Below are 21,809 nucleotides of genomic sequence, written 5' to 3'. Positions count from 1 at the left end.
GTCTGCTCACTAAGTTTTTTAAAATCCTTGCAGTCCTCAGAGGAAAGTCTCTGCCTTGTAATGGAAGGAAAAGAAAGTCTAGTTGTCTATTTTATGTGTAACTGCAGATATTGAACTATTTCTCATTCCTGTATGCAATCCACTTCAAGTATTTAGTATGCTTAGTCAGAGCCTAAGTGAAGAATACCTCTAAGACTTACAGTGGGAGTTCGAGAATGTTAAAACAAAAGCCAGCATCACCACACTTAGGGAGAGCATCGTGTACTTACTTGCTGTCTATATAGCACTCCCTACTTTGTACCATTTAAAATTCTTATTAAAATATACAGAGAAGAAAATTATACAAAAGTATCAGTGTAGTTGTTTTAATGCTCACATTTTTTTCTATGTGTTACAAACTTGGGAGACTATCATCTGGTTTATTTAAGCAAATAGAAGATAAAAGGACATTAGTTCAGGCCTTTCACAGCATACTCCGTAGTGGAACAGACAGCATATATGCCAAATCATTAGTGCAGGTAGCATACAAAATGCAGAGTTGAGTCCCAGGATGTCTGGCTGGAACGATTTCTTCATGCTCTCCTTTCAAGGCTAAATTCATATTGTTTAATAAAATTTTAAAAAACGGGATCTACATTAAGGCACAAGTGTAGATTATTCAGAATATTCAAATCTGGCTCCCTATGAAAAACATCAGGTGGAAAAAAACCCAGACCACATACAAGAAGATGCTAAGAGAAAGAATTTGAAGGAAAGCCAGAGGATCAGGAATTGCAGTAGTTTTATAGACTGTTACAACACTTTTTTTTCTCTAAGCTGCATGGAAGATGAACTCATGCTAGGACAAAAGGGATTTGCTACAGTCCTTTTCTTTAGGAGGAGGAAGACTGACAATCATACATACTAATAACCAAACACAGTTTGCTGAGTTAGAAATGACAGTCCCTGGTAGAAATCAGAGTTATTTTTGACAAGTTAATTACATATAGAATTAGCAAGGTCGGACTAATAATTACTGATAGATGTGAACAGATTCAAGCAGAAAAAGCCCTGAGTATAAGAGACCTGACAAAACTGGTGTTGACTGGTGAACAGCCAACAAAACAGAGGAAAAAACCCCAACTGACTAGTTACATTTCACACTGTGGGCATTTTTTTTCCATACTACAGTAATGATTCATTATATGGAAATAAAGCTTACAGCAGTTGTCTTTAAACATGTTACAGGCATAACCCTGATTTTTATTTTCTTTTTACAAGGTATCTGCAGATACTATTCCCAATTAACTGTGGACGCTTCTTACTTAATCCTTTTTAAAGCCTGATCTTTTACTCCAGTCTCAAGTGAGGCTACTGAAGAAGGTACCTTCCCCAGAGCATTTCTGCTGGAGGTATGGCCCATTCTTAGGATAAATATGGCTGAATGACTCCAACGGGTCTGTTCTACTAAGTTTAAAAAGCAATAGGCAAATTTCTGCAGAAACATCTTAAACGAAATGCACTAAGGTGTAGTGAAGTATTACAAAACTGGATGCTGTATATGTAGCATTCTGGACATCTTACAGCCCATATAGAGTCACTTGCTGAAAATCTGACTTGGAAAACATGAAGTTAAAGCATTAAACTGGAGCAATGCAAATTAACAGCATCCTTCATATGGAATCCCATGGATTATTCTATGTTTACCAATGTAAGACATCATTACGATTTGCAAGCTTCACTAATTTCACTGCATGCAAATAAATATGTTGAGGTATAAGAGCCTTAATCAGTGTCCTGAACAGTCTTTACATAAATACACATCAGTTCTCCAAGTCAGTAAGTCCTACTGTCAATAACTTCTTTTGGTTTTAATTCTGTGTGCAGAGAGGACCTATCGGGAATGCTAGCAAATTCATATTCAGCTAGAACTTAGAGATGTCTAATGATTAAGTACCTACTTAATTTTTCTGTCCTTCCCAAACAAAACCCTTCAGGCAGGATATTGTATTGGACCTAATATTGCATAAGTACAAGGCTTAAGCTTCGTCCAAGATAATTAGGTAAATGTAAGGAAAAAAAAGTGGAAAAAAAATCCTGTCCAAGGAACATTAATACTCAGGAAAAAAAAAAAAAAAAAGGTTTTTCATGTTACTGTGATTCTTTTAGAAATCATCATCATCATCCTCTTCAATGGGTTCTCGTAGACCTGCGCTCTGACGAGTTTTTCCAGCCATTTCTAATAAGGCCTGAGCCTCAGGATCTACATCCAGGATACTCTTCTTCCCTTTTGTCTTCAAAACAAAATAAAATATAGTCAATTTAAAATGTCATTATGAAAGAATCAATATCAAGCTACAAGAAAGAGACATACCCAAAAGTCCACAAGTAATGTGGTTTGCAAGCTTGACACAATGAAGCATACATACTTTCCAAGTAAGGTGTTTAAGATTCACTGGGATACATCAAATTATTTTTACTGCTGCCATTACACAAAATAGTCATAAACTTTTCCTAAGATGACAGTGAACTGCTTCAAGTTTATTCAGGTTACAAGCAGCCAGAACATCCTGGTTAACCTGAGCTCAGTTTGAAGTGCAGATGTGAACTTTTTTTTTAAAGAAGAGCTTCAAGTACCATTCAACATCTTTCATAAACAATTTGTTCTGTTTCCATTTAGAGCTATGTGTCTAGCGAACAGACAGGGCACATGAATTTAGTAAGAAAAGAAATAAAAATTTAAAAAAAAACATCACCAAACTGTGCAGACCAGACAGTTTAATAAAAGAATAAATTACAGGGACAGAGGAGACTGGAAAGAGGCCTCCTACTCATTCCCAGAAATAAACTAAGTACAGAAAGACTAGCATAAATCTGTTCACATAAATTTACTGTAAAACAATAGTAAGTTTAAAGTTACTGCTAAAGAAATCTTTTGGGTTCTCTTCCTGAACTATAGATTAGGCTCTACTTGTGAGCTTCCAGTGCTTTCTCTCTCTTTTACAAACACTGGGTTTTACTGACCCCCTCCAAGGAGGTTCCTCCTGGAGACTATTCCTCAATATCAGAAAGGCCTTTTGAAATTCAGAATAAAGTACTGCTCTTCTGACTCTATCACCTCATGACTCCTGATGTTTGTTCTTGTTGGCACCCTCAATAATTCCACTACATATGGCACCACATGGCCAGTTAAAGTGGAGAGACAGTGTTTAATCAGAAAACTGCAACTGTAAGTTTTGCATTTGCATCTCTCATTCCTATCAGGACACAATTTCATAGGTTCACCTACCGCTGCACCGTCAGGGAGGTCTCCCACTGCCCAAACTTCCATGGCATCCAGTGCAAAATCCTCTTTTGCTGACAGCTGGGGACTGTTGTAGGTGGTACATCGAGGTTTTGCTTTGCTGTGTCCCTTCCCATAGTCACTGTCTATCCAGAGTCCGAAGTATCCATGTTGTCCACCCATACCCTGTGAACCAAAGCACCACACTAAGCACTTGCTGCACATGTAAAACGGACTGGGCAAGGTATGAAACCTACAGTATAAATTGTAATTTGCAGTATTTATGCCACACTTCCATGGGTAGGTGAAAAAAGGTATTCTGAGTGAACCTGGGCTTCTGTACCAACATCCAGTATTCCTGAAGACAAACAAGAATTCACCTGAGTGATACTGCCCTCCCTCTACGCTTTATAGAATACCAGTATCTGCAAGCACTTCAGCTGCATCTTGTGCCAGAAATTCAGCTCACTGGCTTTTGTTTACTGACTAACAGTTCCATTTTAAACAGGGTGGAAGCACTCGGTTTTGCTGCCTCTTTTCCATTTAGAAAAGTATCTACACAAACAAATAATGTAATTTAATGATGTTTGCTTTCTTTCAAGCAAATTTACTCCAGACTGCTGCAATTCCCAAAGTTATGGGCACATAATGCCGCAAAACCGTAAGGCACTTTTCAAAATAGGCAATGTGTTGTAGCTCTGTAGAAACTCCTCTGCATCTGGAGAGCTCATTCGTGGACTTGAGTAAAAGGAGCTTCTGCCACTGTAGTTACACAACAGCACCAGCCGACATGCAGTTCTTGTACTCTAATTCTGTTGGGCTTTCTCAGCCTTCCATAATTTAAAAAGCAGTTAGTGTGGCAGTGAGAACAGCCAGTGGCAGGATCCTCAGTTACATAGATCAGCTAGCTTCTGCTGCTTCAGTGATGTGGATACATGCAGTCAATTCTTCCAGACAACAAGGAGGACTGCTACAAGGGCTTGCGTGATAACCAAACTTGGCAAAAAGATTTCTTCCTGGACCCTCCATAAATCTAAGCTAACCTACATAAAGCCCACCTACTTGGGTCAGCCACAAATAAATTCTATCTTAGTTGATTCAGTACTTCAATATGCATATCAACTGTAAAGACAAGTATAGATTCTATCAGTACTGTAAGTAGTTCTCCATCATTATCCATAGTTCACACTTTACACTGATGCTTTAATGCAAAAAAAGAAAAAAAAATCCTCCTACTAAAAGTGTGGCACAAATAGCACAGAGAAGGGATGAAAACTTCCTCAGAGAATAAGTGAAATACATCTGCACACAGTAAAAGAAGAGAAAAACATGAAACACTTCCGAACATGAGCCACAAATCCAATTTCCAAATTTCATTTCTTAATACTTACAAGTCCATTTGGCATTGTTTGTTGGCCGTGGTTCAAATACATGTAGTGGTCATTATACCCTGTGTATGTGTATACAGCAAGAGAGGGGAAAACAGAAAACAGAAAGCATCTGCTGTCACCTGTAAACAGAAAAGCATCTGAGGTCAGACAACTGGCCAAGCAATAACTTGCCTACAAATAGGATAGGAAAAAAATATTGAAGTACAGCTAAATAAATCAAAACCAGCAGCTGCAATCTCAGAAAGCCAATACCTATCTCTCATCAAGATCTAGACCTATTGTTTATTCTCAGTTAACTCTGTGCAGGATCACAGAAATCAATGTGATTATACGGCTGTGACCAAGGGCAGAGTCAGAGGCATGACTAGTACATTACATTACTATGTAAGGGTACACCTATCACAGGCTTGAATTGTATCATCTAAAACTGGCCAGCCACTACACTGGTACAAACTGACATGAGTGCAGACAGCCTTAGTTCTGACTATGTTGATATATAGATCAGTTTAGGATCAATGATTTAGAGTACAATTTTCATTAAGCCCAGTCTGGTATTCAGAAGGACGTGTGGTGTGATTGTCTAGTATGCTACATGTGTTATTCTATGAGGGAAAAATACAAGGAAAGTGTTGTGAAATCAATATAACATAACGTTATGTTAACTGACTGACGTGGTAATTATCAAATACTAATTAAATATAGGAACTGTGTTTTTAATGTAGCAAAAATGAGGATTCCCAGCAGGACGAAAGATCCAGTCTGTAATTTTTTTTTCAGAAAAACATTACAGAAGTTCTTTCCAAAGAGTTACAAAAAATCCCTCTTCTCCCCAGACGTTTCAAGGGAACAAAAAGTTTAGCTTGCCCAAAGGACTCTTTTGCTGCTGGATTTTAGAAGGAATACAAAGACAGCGTGCACAAATGGCAACAGGGGGCTCAACCCGCTGTTTGGCTCAGCTGTTCTGAGATGGAAGATTGCCATCTGCTGGACACCTTATTTAAACGCTAATTCATCCTCTATGCTCTATTTCCTTCGTTTTCATTTCATTTTCAACCTATGCAGCTACAGGGTTGATAGATTTCACTGAAAAGAAAACTTGTTCCATGATCAATAAGTCCTGCAATTTTAAGCCTTATCAAATAACAGACAAACTATAAACATTAATCAGTAATATGCCTGTCTGGGTACAAAGCAGGAATAACTTAGCATGTATTTTATATTTTTCAAAGATTAGTGTTATTTTTGACACAGGAAAATATGCTTGGAAGTATAAGAAATACTGTGTGTCATGAAAGTAAAATGACAGTATCCATTAAGTGGACAGGATTCTTGTACCTGTACAGAATAGGCAACGTTTACCTGAGCCATGAGATACTAGAAAAACAAAAGTGAATTTACCTTGAAACTGTGGCTTCACCTCCCAGGAGTGAGATGCAAACCCACCAAAGATATAACCATCTAAGTCCTGTAAGATCACTATGCAAGGACCTTTGTTCACTATATGCCCACAAAACTGTGAAAAGCTTTCTCCATGAAGCCTGGAAGAAAATAAAAGCTGCCACTTGTGCTGTAGCTCTGCAGGCAGATGGGAGTTGATGTATATGATGGCTGGAATGTCAAAGAGACTGACAAGTCCTCTTCTCTTGATGCCTTTGCAGCCTGGAACCAGGTTGAGTATGTCTTTGGTTTGGTCTGGGAGAGAATGCAGAACATGGAGGCCTTGCCTGATAACAACACTGAGAAAAATTGAGATCTGTGGAACTCGGTACACCCAATCCTCAATGACACTTCGATCAAAATTTGTCTCCATCAGCTGAGGACCCACAGGTTTTGTCCCATCTAAATAATAAGAGACACAGGAACAGTAGTAAGACTCCCAGTCTGGAAAATAATCAGTTGATTTTTAAGTGTAAACACAGTATTCCACTATTTTAATGGACATGAAACCACATATGAAAGGAGCCAGCGACAGTAAAGTGTCAACGACATTAAGCAGATGCATCCACAGAGCTGAGAAACATTTGTTTGGGACATCCATTGGTTGGGCTGTCATGGGTAAGAAACATGGACTCCAAGTTACAACTCAGGAGATGTTCTCGCAAGACAGAAAAATCTATTATTACAACAGTGCAAAGATAAACCTGCACTTTATAAAAGGACATATAGTCGTAAATAGATGCACATACATCTAAATGCCTGTCACCTGCAAGTCAGGTATGTAAAACAGATATGTTCCATGACAAATAGTTTTGCACGTCCACTTAATCTGGGACCTCAAATCAAAGCTCTCCTGAATTTAGGGGAGAAAGACAGTAAGGTAAACAAATAAAATTCCTAAGTCTAGGGTTGAAATACTGGTCTTGCCATTTAAATTCAAAGATGTGACCTGAAGAGAAAACATCTTGTGAGATCAGTGACCACATGAGCTCTGTGCCGTTCTGGGCTATACTACATCAGTGCTGCTTACCCGCAAGCTTCAATTCTGATAGCAGCTGAGAAGCCAGAGCCTTTACTCCACTTGCAGAATCCCTAGTGTTCTCCAAATTCCAACCTTTCAGTTCCTTCCTGTAGCTCAGCACATGGACTACAGACATGATCAGATCCTCTGTGAACTTAAAAGGTTAAAACATCACCATTTTGGCATTTCTTAAATAAAATTGCCAAGAGCATCAAAGGACTTTCTGAAAATAAAGTCAAGTAGTATTGATGCTGTAATCCCAATGGCAGAAACATCTCTTCTCCTGATGAGTCAGAAATAACAGAAATGCTATTTCAGTGTCATAGGTCTTGAAAAGTATCCTTTTTCAAGACATTTTGTAGATGTTACTACACAAAGCATCTCCATAAAACATGCATTGAAAGAGGGAGGGGAGGTCCAAATTTTACAGTGGTGGGAGCTGCTAATGACTTGCTGTTTTGTGAGATCCCATTCTTCCACCTTTCAAGCTACGTATTTGATTCACACATCTATTCTGCAACTAAAGCTCTAGAAAGCATTTTGCTCAGTTCCCAGAAGCACCAGCCACACCATAACCCTTGCTGGCTCTTAAATACAGCCAGTCTCTGCACTCTTCAGCATGAGCCTGTGAACCATCAGACAAAACAACCAGTGCAAAATCCAGATCCTGGTTCTCAAAGTAGGGAAGTCAGTGTGGAAAGGCTGCAGCTGAAATGGTCACCTCACATAACCTGCTTTGCCTACACTGTTTGTCCCAGATCAGCAAGTTAGAGGTAAAGAGATTAAAAAAAACACAAAAATCAGGAATCGCTGTTCTGAATCTTGTGCTCTAAAGATTACCTTCAAATTACCTACCCCAACACACATTTAACTGCCTGTTTACCTCTTGGATTTGTTTGCCCTTCACAGGCCCTTCTGCCTTGGAAATCATTCTCATTATTATGGTAATCTTCTCATCTGCATTCCCTTTTAAAAGGTTTGACATAAAAATTACAAACTGCTCCTTGGCAATCTGTTCACTCAGCCCAGATGACTTCCCAGTCAGGTCAATACTTTTCATTCCATTGTATAACCGAACAGTCATTTGCTCTGGTAACGGCTCCCGCATATACGCCTACAGTGAGAAAAATAGCAAAGAACATATTTTACAAATGAAGAATAACTGATATATTCCAGCTAATCTGTGCTGAGATATACCACTATGAATGAAGGATTTCAGTACCAAGTATCTACTATCAGCAACGAACTTTTGTCAAAGGACTGGTTTTCCGAGAGAAAAAAAAAAAAATCTGTTTTTATAGTATCTCCTTTCCAGTATTATTTAGTGATTTAAGTTGATCCTGGCTTTCTACAAATGCCATGGGCTTTAAAAAACTAACACTGTATAGTGTTAACAGGATATTAGCAAAGGATTTCTATATGATAACTGGTGTTAAGGTTTACAACTCTGCCAGTCCAACATTTAAAATTGTGGTTTAACTCTGCTTTTGATAGTGACACTTAAAACCAAAGAAAAAATAATTTTTTTTCCATATCTCAGTTTTGGTCGCAAGACAATGCAGGCACTGTGTTTAACCCTACATGCACACGTAGAAACAATTCTGAGTTTTCCTCTGCATAGCAACATCTAATTCAAGCATGGAAAAAATTTCAGATCACCTGATTTTTAGAAGCCACCCCTGATGTTAAGACAGTCAAAATCAAAACTTATTCATCTAAATTGCATGAATTGCATTTGAATTGGAATCTAACTGCTATACATCATCTTACATCACAACACAGTGGGAAAGATCTGACTTGGGATTCAAGAAACTTTCACAGTGTTCAAGATAATTACATGGTTTAAAAATAAATCATCAAAAATACATCCATACACTAGGACATGATTACACAGTGTCTTCACTGCGCAAAGCACCGTGCTTAACACGCTGAACCCCTGACTTGACTCATCTAGAGGGGTGTAGCCCAGTGGGGACTATGCTGCAATCACTGGAGCTCCACCTGTGTAAAAGCACTCCAGCTCTACTCAGTGGAGCTGCTATTACCAAGCTATTGCTGGCTCAACACCACTCCTACCGAAGCCAGCAGGGCCGTTCCTATTCGCTGTTAATGGTTGTTGCTGTGTATACAGGGTGAGATCCAATATGCCAAGCTCTACCCTGCTTTTGCTGACGTCAGTGGTAAAACTCCCATTGATTTCAGTAGAAGCAGAACTCGCAGCCACAGTCGTGCACATTAGTGCTTCATATTGAGGGAGGGATGGTCACAGGGGTACAGCTGTCTTTAAGAGGCTTTCTAAAATTACTACCTAAGCCTGAAGTGAGCAAGCAGCAGGGAACATAATTAAAAACACTATACTCAAGGGCTTTTTACTTCACACTGCAGCATTAACTACCTACTCCCTACCCCTTCCCACCTACCACTACCTTTGTTGTGCTGTTTTGTTACGTTTATAGCTTTTCCAATGAGTAGAGCTGGGGTGCATGAAAGAACTGTAGAAAGGGAATCTTTTAATAAACATCTAGCAAACTCACACCTGACAGTTTAGAATCCTTGTTTTAAATGGCTTCAAGAAAGTATCTAGAGATACCTGCTCTACCTGCTTTCCAAGCTACGCAGTGCAGCCTGCTCTGGTCCAGAAGGCATGTAGTTTCCCTCTAGTAAAGTATTGAGCTCAAGCAGAGTACATGAGGTTATGCGTGGGGCCTCGGCAATGTTACCAGACTGTTGCCAGATCAAATCCGCTGCGTATCAATCTAGCTCAGGCATGAGCAGACACCTCCAAGGCACGCCTGGCATTGCAATAGTCCCAGCACTAAGGAATCAGGCACCTACTGGCAGTCTTTCAAAAGATGTAAGTTGGCAAACAAAAGGCAGGAAGGGAAAAGACAAACATTCATCAAACGTCACATTGATATAGGGGCAAAGCTAGGAAGAGCTCTCCTGTCTGCAGTTGCACAGTTTTTTTTCTCCTTCTTAAATACATTATCCCAGAGGCACTACCAGCATCGCTGATGGGCTCGGCCTTGGCCAGTGGCGGGTCCATCCTGGAGCCGGCTGGCCTTGGCTCTGTTGGACATGGGGGAAGCTTCTAGCAGCTTCTCACAGAAGCCACCACTGCAGCCCCCCTCCAAGACCAAAACCTGGCCACACAAACCCAGTACAGGCTGAAAAGCTGGGCAGCAGCAATGCTGTTTCTAAACTGGTGACAGCTCATTAACAGCCAGGCTGGAGGAAGGCTAAAGCTGGTCTGTATGAAGACACGTTGCTAAATACATTAAAATAATCTGCTCCTTTCATCGAGTTTTAATTTGATTCCATTAACTGTGTAACATATATAAAAATGCACTTGTAATACTACATTCATTTGGCCACTTGGTTCCTGCCTAACTGAAGTTATCAAGTATTGCAACGAATCATTTTCCTCTTCTTTCTTGATTAGAAAATGAATGCAAAGTTAATCAGAAAGCATAATGTATGTTAATTAGCTAAAACAGGGAGCCACAGCTTAATCAAGCAAAATTGAATTCTCTCCTTTTAATGCAAGTGAAACGATTACAGATGTGATGCAACTGAGGGAGAAAGATATAACCAAATACAAACTGACTTTCTGACAGCTTCTCAAGAAATCTGTAAATAATCACACACTATAGACTCCAGGGGGAAGAATATTCTTCCTATTTTTCAGGTTTCTGTAAAAATATTTCCATATGTCCCGACTTGCTTCAGAATCAGGAAAGCTGCAAATTGACCCAACAGCACAGAGATAAATACAAACCTGAAAGTCACTACTCATGTTAAACTGTAAGAAAAAGTTAAATATCCATCCTGCCCCAGAACACTAAGAATTAAAATTGAGATGAGCAATCCTTAAAAAGTAACTATTGCCACATCTTTAGTTTATTTCTGGAATTACGTTTAATGCACCACATCCCTGATATATCAGGAATAACAGATTGTCTTGCCTGTAGTGCTGCCAGAGTCACAGTTTTCTTTGTAGCTTTGCCATTTTTTGCTCCAGCTGAGCCACTCAGTCCTGATAAAGTATCAAATACTCCATCAATGTCAGACTGCTCCTCAGGGAGAAATCTGGAAAGGTGATTCCGATAGGCATTGCTTTCTGCATTTCCCATCTTTTCAATCTGAAACAAAGCAATAAAAAAACCCAAACAGTAAACACAGAAAGGTATCACAATGGCCATGTAAGTCATATCAAACATACTAACATACCAGTGCAAGCTTTAGAAGAAGAGCAAATTATTAGCCTTCTAGGAAACTGTTATTAAAACCACTGTTTAGTCTCTGTAGTCACTGCGACTTAATGAACTTGAAGAACATCTGTGAACAGTAACTGTGCTTTAAACAACGACAATCTGTCAGCTCTTTGCTAAGACCACCCTGTCTACCAGTTCAAACCTCATTCAAACCTTATCAAATGGAAAAACCAATACGATTTAATGATTAAATTAGCCTGTACAAAGTGATCATGAGTCTGTCAGCTGGAATACATCAATAACATGAAGGGAATAGCCTGATTATGGATTATTTACACAGATTATGCATCTTTCTAATGCATTAATGGACAGAAGCTATATCTGACAGTAATATGTGGCACTAAAACAGAATCACAGTAAAGTCTCTGAAGATGACATGAGAACGTTTTTTCTAAGAACGCAATACAAAAATCATTCAAAAAGCTGCCAAAAAACACAGTAAGAAAAACATTTGGAAAGACAACTCTAGACCTATCAAAACCCCATGGATTCATATGAAGTCAATAAACTGTTGAGAGCTGGTACCCACAGAATTAAGGTTGGCTGGGACGGGGTTTGGTTTGGGGTATTTTTGTTTGGTTGGTTTACACATTTAATGATACAACTATCGTTTCTCTCACTGTCCCAGGATACACCTGCATTACAGAGACTAATTTTTTTAGTGTTGTCTGGGCCACATGCTCCGGCTTTCTGCCTGGAGCAGCATGACACAGACCTAACAGTGCCACAGCAGGGCCTAAAATCCCAAATTCCACCATGACCGCAATGACAGTCACCACTGTAAATGTCTGGTGTAGACACACTCCTGGGGTGACAACATAAAAAAGATGAGAAGCAGAACTGTGGTTTTCTTTCTGCAAATTCCACGTCCTTTCTGGCACCTCACTTTTGGTTTGGGATTCCCAGTTCTGCCGACATCTCTTTTTGCAGACAAGCCTGTCAGACAGCCCTTCAGTGGCCTCAGAAGGACTCTTTGTTTAGCCTAATGCAATCTTTCTGTCGTTAACTGATGCTGGCTTTCATAAAAAACTGTACATAAGAGGCTGGGTAGGGCTTCTTTACCTTCACTGAACAGTACAGGCCCAAAAGCCTAGCTTGCCTGGGAGGAAAATGTCAATCGTGGGGTAAACACCAGAGGGCTAATGGAAACGGCTGTAACCTGGAAGACAAACCGTGAAGACACTGTAATTTAAGCGCAGGAGGAAAGGGACCCTCGACCCTTCTCCCTCAGGCCGGGGAAGCATACGCCGGGGGAGGTTCCCGCCGTGACAGGGCCGGGCAAGAGGCTTCGCGGTTTGCCCTTTGGCCGGTTTATTTCCCGGTAGGCGTAGTCCACCCCTCCCCACCCGGCCGGCATCAGTCCTGGCGTGTCCCCCCGCCCCACTCCGGCGACGAGGCAGGGCCTGAGGCGGGAGACCCCCGCCCCGGTGCGGGGCGGCGCAGCGGGCCCACTTCTCTGCTTACCGGCAGGGCACCGGCAGGGCACCGGCAGGGCACCGGCAGGGCACCGGCAGGGCACCGGCAGGGCACCGGCGGCCCCTCTCCGCCCCCCTGGATCGGCCCCTGGAGTTGGACAGAGGCCCCGGCAGACGGGGCCGGCGCCACCCGGCGCCTGCAAGGCCGCCCGGCTGGGGCGGAGCGCGGCGGGGGCGGGCGCGGGGCCGCGGCGGGGGATGGCGCCGCGCGGGGCCGCCTCTCGGGAGGCGGCGGGGAGGGGCCGGTGGCCTCGGCCCCGCCACATGAAGGGGAGAAGCGGGCGGGGCCGCAGCTTGCTGCGGGAAGCGGTGAGGCGGCGGTCGGCGAGCTCCGGAGCCCGATGAGGCTGAGGCGGCCCTTACTCCCCTCCCTCAGGTGGCTCCCCTCCCTGAGGTAACTCTCCTCCCTGAGGCGGCCCTTACTCCCCTCCCTGAGGTAACTCTCCTCCCTGAGGCCGCTCTTTCTCCCTGAGGCCCCCTCCCCCTAAAACGTGGTTCAAAAAAGTAGGTAAAAATTCAGAATTGTATCTGGGGCAGACTGACCACCCCCGGTGGCCCCTGTCAGAGAAAGCCTGGGTTTTAAAAAGTGCCGTGTCAAGTCCCAGAGGGGTCTGTGGGAAAAGGTGGTGTTGGCTCTGATCTGTGCTGGAAACAGCGCTTGGCTTTTGGGAAGGAGAAGGATGTACCTGTGTGTAATACATAATGCAGGCACATAGATGTCATTTTCAAGGTATACAGTCAGGCTCGGGTGAATTTCCATGGCAATAGGGAGTGGAGAGAAAACATAAAAACTTCTCAATGAATAGGTTAAACTGTTACCTCATGGCTGGCAAAATCATGCCAGTCTGCAGGATAACGAGAAAAAAATCTGTACAAGGGCTGAGGGACAAACACAAGGTTACAGGGACAGTGTTTGGGGATCAGCCATGCCTTCAGTCAAAGATGTGAATACTTATGAGAAAAATTATAGCCTCAGTGGTTGCAAAACTAGTCCCAGAACTCACTTTTTTCCAATCAACAACTTTCCATCTCAGTTACATTACTTCAGCAGCCCTCCCCTCATACTTTCAGCCACAGGGTTTGGTTCCTGTAATATATCAAGGCCTGTGCCTTCAACAGCGGTGATGCTTCGTTTGTCTGCGGTTCATCTGACTCTGGGTGGTTTGTTTGCAGCCAGAGCTGAGAGTGAAGCCTCCTTCCAGTGAGGGGGAAGATGTGCAGATTCCCACAAAGCTGGTGCTCTTTGTGTTCCTGCAACCAGATACCATGGAACAGGTTAGCAGCTTTGGTATTTAATTATAGTCTGATCGGTGTGTTTTCAACAGAAAGCCTCTATGTTCCTTTATATGAAAAAAGAAAGAAAGCCATGGCAGAACTCCCATATTTTTTGTTCTTTTGAACCAAGTAAAAATCCTGATAAAGTTCCAAAAATACCTTTTTTTAAAAAAAAAATCTTCGTGGTATGCAAAACTTCATAAAAACCTTCATAATATTCTTTCTGTTGCTAGCTCACAGTTAGAAACACTTTGACCAGTATTCCAAGATGGTCACATTTGAATAAATGGGTACTGATTCAGGTTTGTTATGGTCATCACTAGAGCCACGGAAGTTAACCAGCTTGTATCAGCAGGATCAGGACATAGCAAGTAAAACCTGAGGAAATGAATGGGTAGTTCATGTAATGTGAGCACAAATTCAGCAAAGCTCATCTAGAAACTGCTTGAGACTTACTTGTCCACGCGGTGGCATCGTATGTTTAGAAACTTAGCTGTGCAGCCCACACCGAGTGCTTCAACACTGTTGAAAGCGTGTTTAGGTTCCCACGTTTATAGGCTGCCTGTGTGTAGAAGCAGAAGCTCCTATATGAAATTATTTTCATCTCTTTAACATTAACTCCGCAAACATAGTATGGACCATAAGGACAAAACGCTGTTCTTGGTGAAGCTCCCTCCCTCTGCTACATAAGCAGGTCCTGGAAAAAGTCTGCTGTGATGGTTTGGTTTATATCAGTATTAATGAATTTCCAGCTGATGCCTAAGGAGAAAAATGAAACATACAGAATGAAAAAAACAAAGCTTTTGAATTCAAGTTAAGCTTTTCTTCTTTAATTTAGCTTTAAAGGCTAATGCTTCTGTGGATGTATTCTTTCACATGCAATTGGATTTGTTTGGGGTTTTTTTAAGGATTGCATTTATCTTGTAGCTCTGTCTGTAGGATATCTTTTCAGTCTGAAAATAGAGGACTAGAGATTTTAATCTAAGTGACCTTGCACTGACTGGCACATTGACTAACTGGTATCATTTTTACAAACATACGGTGACTTCATGACTAATGAGCTAACTAACTAACTAATGAGCTCAGAACCAGTCAAAAGCTACTAAAGGGTACCTGGCCTTCCTTAGCTCCAAGCAGCCGCTTTTGCAGAGAAGACGTGTGCTGCTTTGCCCTCTTCCGTTCAAGTCCTGCCCATTTGTAAGGAACTGTGGGTTTATTTGCCCTGCCTGTCAATCTAAACCGAGCTCCCTGCTGCTACTGGATGGCATTTTGACACCTGCCTGTAACACTCAGCTGTGATCTGCAGGGTAGACATACTCTTAAAGCCACAAGATACTAACACTAAATCGCATAGATTATGCTCCTACTGTGAGGGAATTTCCAGGTCACAGGCTAACACCCTTATTGTACTGAGTGTGTATAAAGTCAAACTAGAAACCTGGTCCATAAGGGTAATACTCTGCAACAGTCTTTAAATGACTAGTCGCTTCCTCACGTGTATTTTCACATGCTCTAGCTGAGGTAGTTAGGCATCTCAAATCACTTTGTTTCTGCCAGTAAGAAAGCGAGAATACGCTAATAAGCCTTTTAAGGACATTCGAAAATATACTTGTATAAAAAAAAAAAAAAGAGGAAGAAGACCCAAGAGGGTTCTGGAAACAGTTGTGGCTAATTTTGTGAGCTAGTGATAGATGTGTATTGGTTTGCAGAGTGAAAAAACAAACCCACAAAGCCCTAAACTATTTTACTTAAAACACTGTGTATTTTTGACTTGCATAAAATGGAGCAGTTTTGGTTTTATTAGTTTGCCAAAATTATAGAAAATATAAATGGCCTTATTTCCAGGTAATTCTAATAATGCTCTTTTTCAGTTAAAGGAAATTATTGCAAGGTAACAACCTAGAATGTAAATGATGAGCTGAGCAGCTGTGTGTTTATATCAAGCACATTTGTTTCACTTAGATTATCTTTTAATTTCTTTAAAATTATTTTTTTTTCCTATCTTGAGTTAGAACAGAGAAATTTTGCTGCTCATCAGTTTTGTATACCTATGTTAAGGTTGTTACCCTCTGGTGGCAGTGATGCAGAGAATCGTTCTGATTCGCCTTTGATATGATACACACCTTCCACTGTGTTCTTATTAAAGGCCAGCTGAGAACAGGACCCTGCTGTGCCAAAGACTATGCAGACAGAGAGATACAGATGATTTCTATTCCAAAGAGCTTATAATTAGCTGCATTCACACATGCAATGAGCAGAAAACCAGCCCTCTCGGGCCACAGGCATCAGAGAATTTTGTGAAATCCAAAGAATGGTGATATCACATCAATGGCGCTTTTCAGCAGGGTATTTTGGGGGTATATTCCCCTTTTGGGGTATATTCCCCTTTTGGGAAGGGGTGATTGAGGCTATATTTCAAAAAAAGCTGTTGGGCTTCAAAACTCTCTTCCAGCTTGTAGTATAGATAAGCAGTATCTTAAGTCACATGGAGGAAACACATTTGATACTTTTTAACTTCCCAGTTATTACTCAGCATTTTAGTTACCTTATATTGCAGAACTCTGGCCCTTGCAGAAGAGGTCAAATGTGACCTCTTGACAGTGGAGTTAAATTATAAAAGACCCTTCATTGCTGTTTTAGGTTCTAGGGAACACAAAAGTCATTGTACGCCCTTTTAGTGCCATCAGGTTCTGTGTTTCCTGTTTTGGTGTAGACTTGAATTTTTACAAGGCGTCTACAGTCACAGTAAGTGGAATCCTGCAAAAATATTGATATCTGATGGAACTAGTTGTAGGCTCAGCCTGCTGATCGTCCTGTAGTGTGACCTCAGCACAAAACTCCTTTGACTTTAAAAGGTGTAGTCCAAACCTACACACTGATGTCCTTTTATATACGTTTTATTCAACTCTGCATTTAATTGGCTGCTGTGACAGCTATAACCTTGCATACTTACCTAATTTGTCTTCTGGCTTTTATGGGATTGCCATATATGGCTAAAAGAAAGAGTCTGACTAATCAGAACCGCGTCCTTAGGTAGTCACAAAGGAAGTTCTGGGTTTTGCAGGTCTCTGCACTTCCCTTTACAGAAACCTCTGCCTGCTAGTAACCAACTCCCTTCTATAAAAGGAGAAAGAAAGGGTGAATCTGATTATGAGTAAAGATGGTAATATGTGGTATCTTACAAAATGTACTTACAGGTGGGATAAACGCCTCCTGGCAGTCTATTACCTGAGAGGGAACATGTTGTTGCCAAGATGCAGCCTCTATGTCTACAGCAAAACTGCAATGCCTAAATTTACTAAATTAAATTGTAGTATGTCCTGCATGTATATAGAGCATAAAGATTACTCTGGGCTGTGGGCTAGATCCTGGTGACTGGAAGAAATGCACGACCCATAGTGAGGGGAGAATATGAGTATGAAGTTCTCCTAGGCTGCCCTAGCCTTGTCTTCCTTGAAATACTGTAGCATGTGTTTTGAGTGGGGGTTGGACCCAAGATCCTTTCCATCCTGTGTTATTCTATGATTCAGAGCTGTTTCATGGGAAGAGCTATGTGGAATTATTATATAGCTAGATCAAATAGTCCAAAGGTGGGATAATTCATGTGTGAAAACATTTTAGGGCTTATGTATGGAGCACTAATGATGATATGAGATGTTGACCATGTTGACTTCTGGACCCCACAGAACTAAAACAAATTAAAAACAAGCTCTCTGGAGTGAGAAGAGATACTTTTGTTGTTTCTACTTTGGGAGAATTTGGAGGAAGACATTACTCTTCTGTTACTCAGATTTTTCTTCATAAAAAACACTGCAAATTATCAGTTAGCCTAAATACTTATATAGTTTAACAATCAAAAATATTGAACTAGGACTTTGTTGTTCTCAGAAGAAATTTACATAAAGAAAAAGCTGATTCCAATGTCTTTTACAAGTCGGCTTACTTTCAGTTTATTGAATGTAGGAAGTGCAGGGCAGCTGAAATATGACAGAATATAGTTTGGGTCGGATGTTGATAAGATACACACGTAAGCAGTATAGCTTATATAGTTTATATAGCTGCTCCTGCTGGGCATGCAACTGTGATTGTTCATGCAACTGAGAAATATGATTGTGCATCAAACTGGAAGAATATCCATCTACTTCAAACTGAAGGGAGATTCACTTGGCAGAGAGAGTTTAGCCAGGACACGCGTCTAAAGTCCTCTCCACTTCTGCAGGCTGTATGGTGGAAGCTGTAAGGCCTTCACGTGCCCCGGGTGTCAGGCTTGTGCTGCTCTGCAACTGTACCTGTCACTGGGAGAGTTCCTGGTTCATCCAGTGATAAGACTAGCTGACAAACTGTCCTGAACTCTGGCATTTCCCAGTTTGGGGACACTTATGAGATACTTTAGGATACTTATGTTGGCCATTTTAGCATGCTTTTAAAGTAGTTTGATATACAGCACTTATAACTTACTCCATAACTTATTCCATAACAAGGCTTATGGCCCAGGTTGGAGTATGAGATCTTTTACTTTAAGAAACCATCTGCTATAATCTTCGTGTAAACTAGAGTAAATTTAGCAAGGCAAATAATCCCTAACAAGGGAAACTTCTCCGTGAAATTTGCAATCATCAGTGATGCTTAGAAACTGTACACAACCACTTCTGTTTATTTTCTGCTTAGCCCAGGCCTAGTTTGAATTAAATATGTCAGATTACTTACTGCATTATCTAACTCTTCTGTATTGTGTTGTGAAGGTTTGTAATCTGTGTTTAGTAAAAACTGTAGAGGAGTAGAGCAAGTCTGTAACTGAATAAAGGAGTCAAATGGGAGAATTCTGTCCCTGAATATCAACAGTCCTTGGTTTTGTTTCTTTTTTGTTTACTTTTGTTTTGATTTTTAAAAAGGATGCTTCCCATGAAGGAATTTTAGGATTTGTTCTAATAAGGAAGTTTTCCATAGAGTCTGACAATTCTTAGCTGTTTCCATACATAGTACTTCAGGATGGAAAGCAGAGGATCCTTTTGCTCCGGACGGAAACAGGAGGTCTCACTTCCTCACAGCACAGCCTGCATTTCATCTATTTCAATTGTAACGTGGGCAACACTACGACAGTAGCACTGTGGCCCACGTTTTTTGAACTGGATATGAACATAGTCTCACAGTGTGCTATCACAATTGTGTTCTTGTGGTCAGACTATTTGGTCTACCAATCCAAAACCCTGGAAGTGTTAACACCAGCAAAGACAATAAGGTGGAAATACAGTGAAAAAATCAATTTTAGAGCCTTGTATCTGGCAAATAAAAAAGTAGGAGATGGAAAATCTCAGTGACATTCCTGAACACATTTTCACCCTTGTTCACCTCTTTAATGCATACAGACTCTCCCTCTTTGTCCAAACAGTGGGAGAAAACCCCGTACAAACATCTTAGATTTGTAGTTACTAGTAAAGGAAGTCTTTTTCAGCAGGACAGCTGTGTTTCTTGGCACTGTACAGTATTTACACCCACCATGTAACAAGAAACCAGCGTTTTGTCATCTGCTGTATGGTGAACTCTTAGGTTTTGAAAAGAAGTGATGGAAACATGATCAGGGCTTGTGTGATTTTAAGGGCCATTAAGTAAATTAATAATTTTCTTGCAATTTTAGGGTATCTGTGCTACTAGCATTGCACTGCTTTAATTGTTATTTGCAGCTTCTTTTCCCATATCACTAGCTTCCTCCCTACCACCTGGGCTGGGTTTTATCCATTTTCTTTTTGTGCAGGGCAGTTTATTTTTCAGCATAGCTCATCTTTTTGACTGCTTCCCATGTTTCTGTCCAGGTTAAGCAGAGTGTGACTATCAGAGTCCAAAGTCCTTAGTTTACCTTTCGCTGAGTAAACAAGTGCCCATGATGGGATGGTTATTGCCCAAAGCAATACTTGCCAAACCAGTGCAGAGTATGGGAGTACCCCGTTGTTTGCGACTGCTCAGTGCTAGGATCTCTGCTCCAACAGTATCTGGTAAAAGGTGAGGCACCAGATGAAAGTGTGAGAGGTGAAGCTGTTCCTGCCTCATGCCTTTCCCAGAGGTTGCTGCCTCCGTGGCTGCAACAGTAGTATGCATCCATGTGCCTGTGCATTTCAGCATCGCCTGGTTACTCCAGTCAGTTACAGGGGGTTTTTTTCAGAACTTTGAGCTATAAAAGCCTGGTTCTGGAGCAGCTTCCTGCGTGGGCCAGCTGTCCTGGCTACCAGAGCCATCGGCTCTGGGGGGAAGGTGGGGCAGTAAACTGCTTCAATCTCTGTGTTTATGCCATGTGTGGGCAGTCCAGTACCTTCACAAAACAAGTGTGGCAGATCTGTGTCTCATGGATGCTTTCCAGAGCAGAACATACCAGCTTTCTCTTTATTTTCTGTTTTTACTTTATTACATTAGAGTGAAACCGTCATTAACAACAAATGGTCTTAAACTGTAAATCCAACTATTGTCCAGAGTATATTGAGCTGTCTTGAAGGTCAGACTGGCTTTTTACAGCTTGAGCCCTATTGTGCATTGCACAAGCAAGAACATAATGTGCTTTTATACTGAGTAAGGTAGCAGTGAGATCAAGATCATAACAGAGAGCTGTGATAGCTTTGAAGGGCTGCTAGAGGTGACTCAGAGCATGTGTGTCCCCAGAGAGGGCTCAAGTTGCAGTTTAAAGTGGTGATTACCAACAATTAAACAGGAGGTATGTCACAGAGCAGAGTCCAAACCAACAAACTCTGCCAGGCCTTTAGGTTGGGCTCTCTGCTGGCAGCTGACAGGAAGAGGAGATTCAAGGTGTGGGGGGAAAGACGGTGAAGTAGTGAAATGCTCTGTGTGAATGGTTGGGAGCCACTGGGGAGGAAAAATAAGCTCCTGAACTAAGAAGTGGGAAAACTCTGAGTGAAAAATGAAAAAAACATTTTCTTCAAGGTCTGTCCTTGTCTTGCTCTATGGCCTCAGGCAGATTAGTTGTTCTCTTGTACATCCCTAGCTAGTTGTAGTCATGCTGCAAGCATGCTGTGGCAGAGCTTGTCCATACAAGTATTGAAAGAGGGCAGGGTACAATGGCCCTGATTTTACTCAAGTGCTGTAGCAATATGCTTTCTAACAACACAGGGAAAAAATAGCATTGTTGTCACAAGTACCCCTGGAGCCACCTTTTATTCTCATCCTGCAGAAGGAGGCCCCCTCCCTTAGGTCCCTCCTTTCAGAGCCAGAGCACCTGCCGAGTGGTGAAGTTATGCAGAATAAAACGTGCTGGTTCCAGTGGCTTGAGGTCCACCAAAACTCCCCTCGCACTCAAAAGCAACCACTCAGCTGGCAGGAGTGTGAGGCCACCACCAAAACTGTGTGTTACACGATACACTATGCCACTCAGGAAGAGCAGGCTGTTTCTATGGCTACTGCTGCCTTTCTCTCAAACACACGTACCATTGGTTCTGATGAGATCATATTGTATTATAGAAAATAATTACTCATGTACTGCTTTACACTGCAGCATTTGTTGAGCTAGTAAATATCAGACTTCCTATAATAACATTTTCCACTTAATATATTGTAATAAATGGGTAGGATTTTCCTCATCTCTGATTTACAAATGCATCCAGTTTGGCCTCAAAAATCCTTGTTCTGGTTTCCATGACAACAGGCCTGATTTTTGAGGCTATTTCTTCCCCT

The 21,809-nt window shown here is 41.4% G+C and overlaps 2 protein-coding genes across 6 annotated transcripts in view; one reads left to right on the top strand and one right to left on the bottom strand.

Moving 5' to 3' along the window:
- Positions 1-351: 351 nt before the first annotated feature.
- Positions 352-13,013, bottom strand: MEAK7 (MTOR associated protein, eak-7 homolog). Of its 4 annotated transcripts, none has more exons than XM_074839324.1 (9): positions 12,883-13,013; positions 12,448-12,544; positions 11,077-11,253; positions 7,995-8,225; positions 7,121-7,265; positions 6,052-6,492; positions 4,654-4,772; positions 3,269-3,448; positions 352-2,273 (listed from the first exon to the last, which is right to left on the bottom strand). In XM_074839324.1, the coding sequence occupies exons 3-9, from the start codon at positions 11,242-11,244 to the stop codon at positions 2,145-2,147; spliced, it is 1,413 nt and encodes a 470-aa protein (XP_074695425.1). In that variant the 5' UTR covers positions 11,245-11,253; positions 12,448-12,544; positions 12,883-13,013; the 3' UTR covers positions 352-2,144. The 4 variants fall into 4 exon arrangements, with proteins under 4 accessions (XP_074695425.1, XP_074695426.1, XP_074695427.1 ...); XM_074839325.1 differs by having other exon boundaries at positions 12,850-13,000; XM_074839326.1 differs by lacking the exon at positions 12,448-12,544 and having other exon boundaries at positions 12,883-13,005.
- Positions 13,014-13,134: 121 nt separating this feature from the next.
- Positions 13,135-21,809, top strand: part of KLHL36 (kelch like family member 36) — a 100,965-nt gene continuing 92,290 nt past the window's right edge. Inside the window, exons 1-2 of one of the 2 annotated variants that reach the window (XM_074839306.1) lie at positions 13,135-13,254; positions 14,034-14,135. The gene's annotated coding sequence lies outside the window, so the exon portion shown is untranslated. Of the gene's footprint in view, positions 13,255-14,033; positions 14,136-21,809 lie in introns of those variants that run through there. The other variant, XM_074839307.1, reaches the window with a different exon arrangement.

This window comes from Strix aluco, chromosome 14 (genome assembly GCF_031877795.1).
Source record: "Strix aluco isolate bStrAlu1 chromosome 14, bStrAlu1.hap1, whole genome shotgun sequence".
Taxonomy (NCBI): domain Eukaryota; kingdom Metazoa; phylum Chordata; class Aves; order Strigiformes; family Strigidae; genus Strix; species Strix aluco.
Note: the sequence above shows the minus strand (reverse complement) of the source record. Positions and strands in the feature narration are given on the sequence as shown.

Excerpts from the sequence above, each read along its gene's own strand:
- MEAK7 (XM_074839324.1), bottom strand. The coding sequence starts at position 11,244 with ATGGGAAATGCAGAAAGCAATGCCTATCGGAATCACCTTTCCAGATTT. Across the intron at positions 6,493-7,120 it reads ATCAGAATTGAAGCTTGCGG|ATGGGACAAAACCTGTGGGT; the intron begins GTAAGCAGCACT and ends CTTATTATTTAG. Across the intron at positions 4,773-6,051 it reads GGTGAAGCCACAGTTTCAAG|GTGACAGCAGATGCTTTCTG; the intron begins GTAAATTCACTT and ends TTCTGTTTACAG.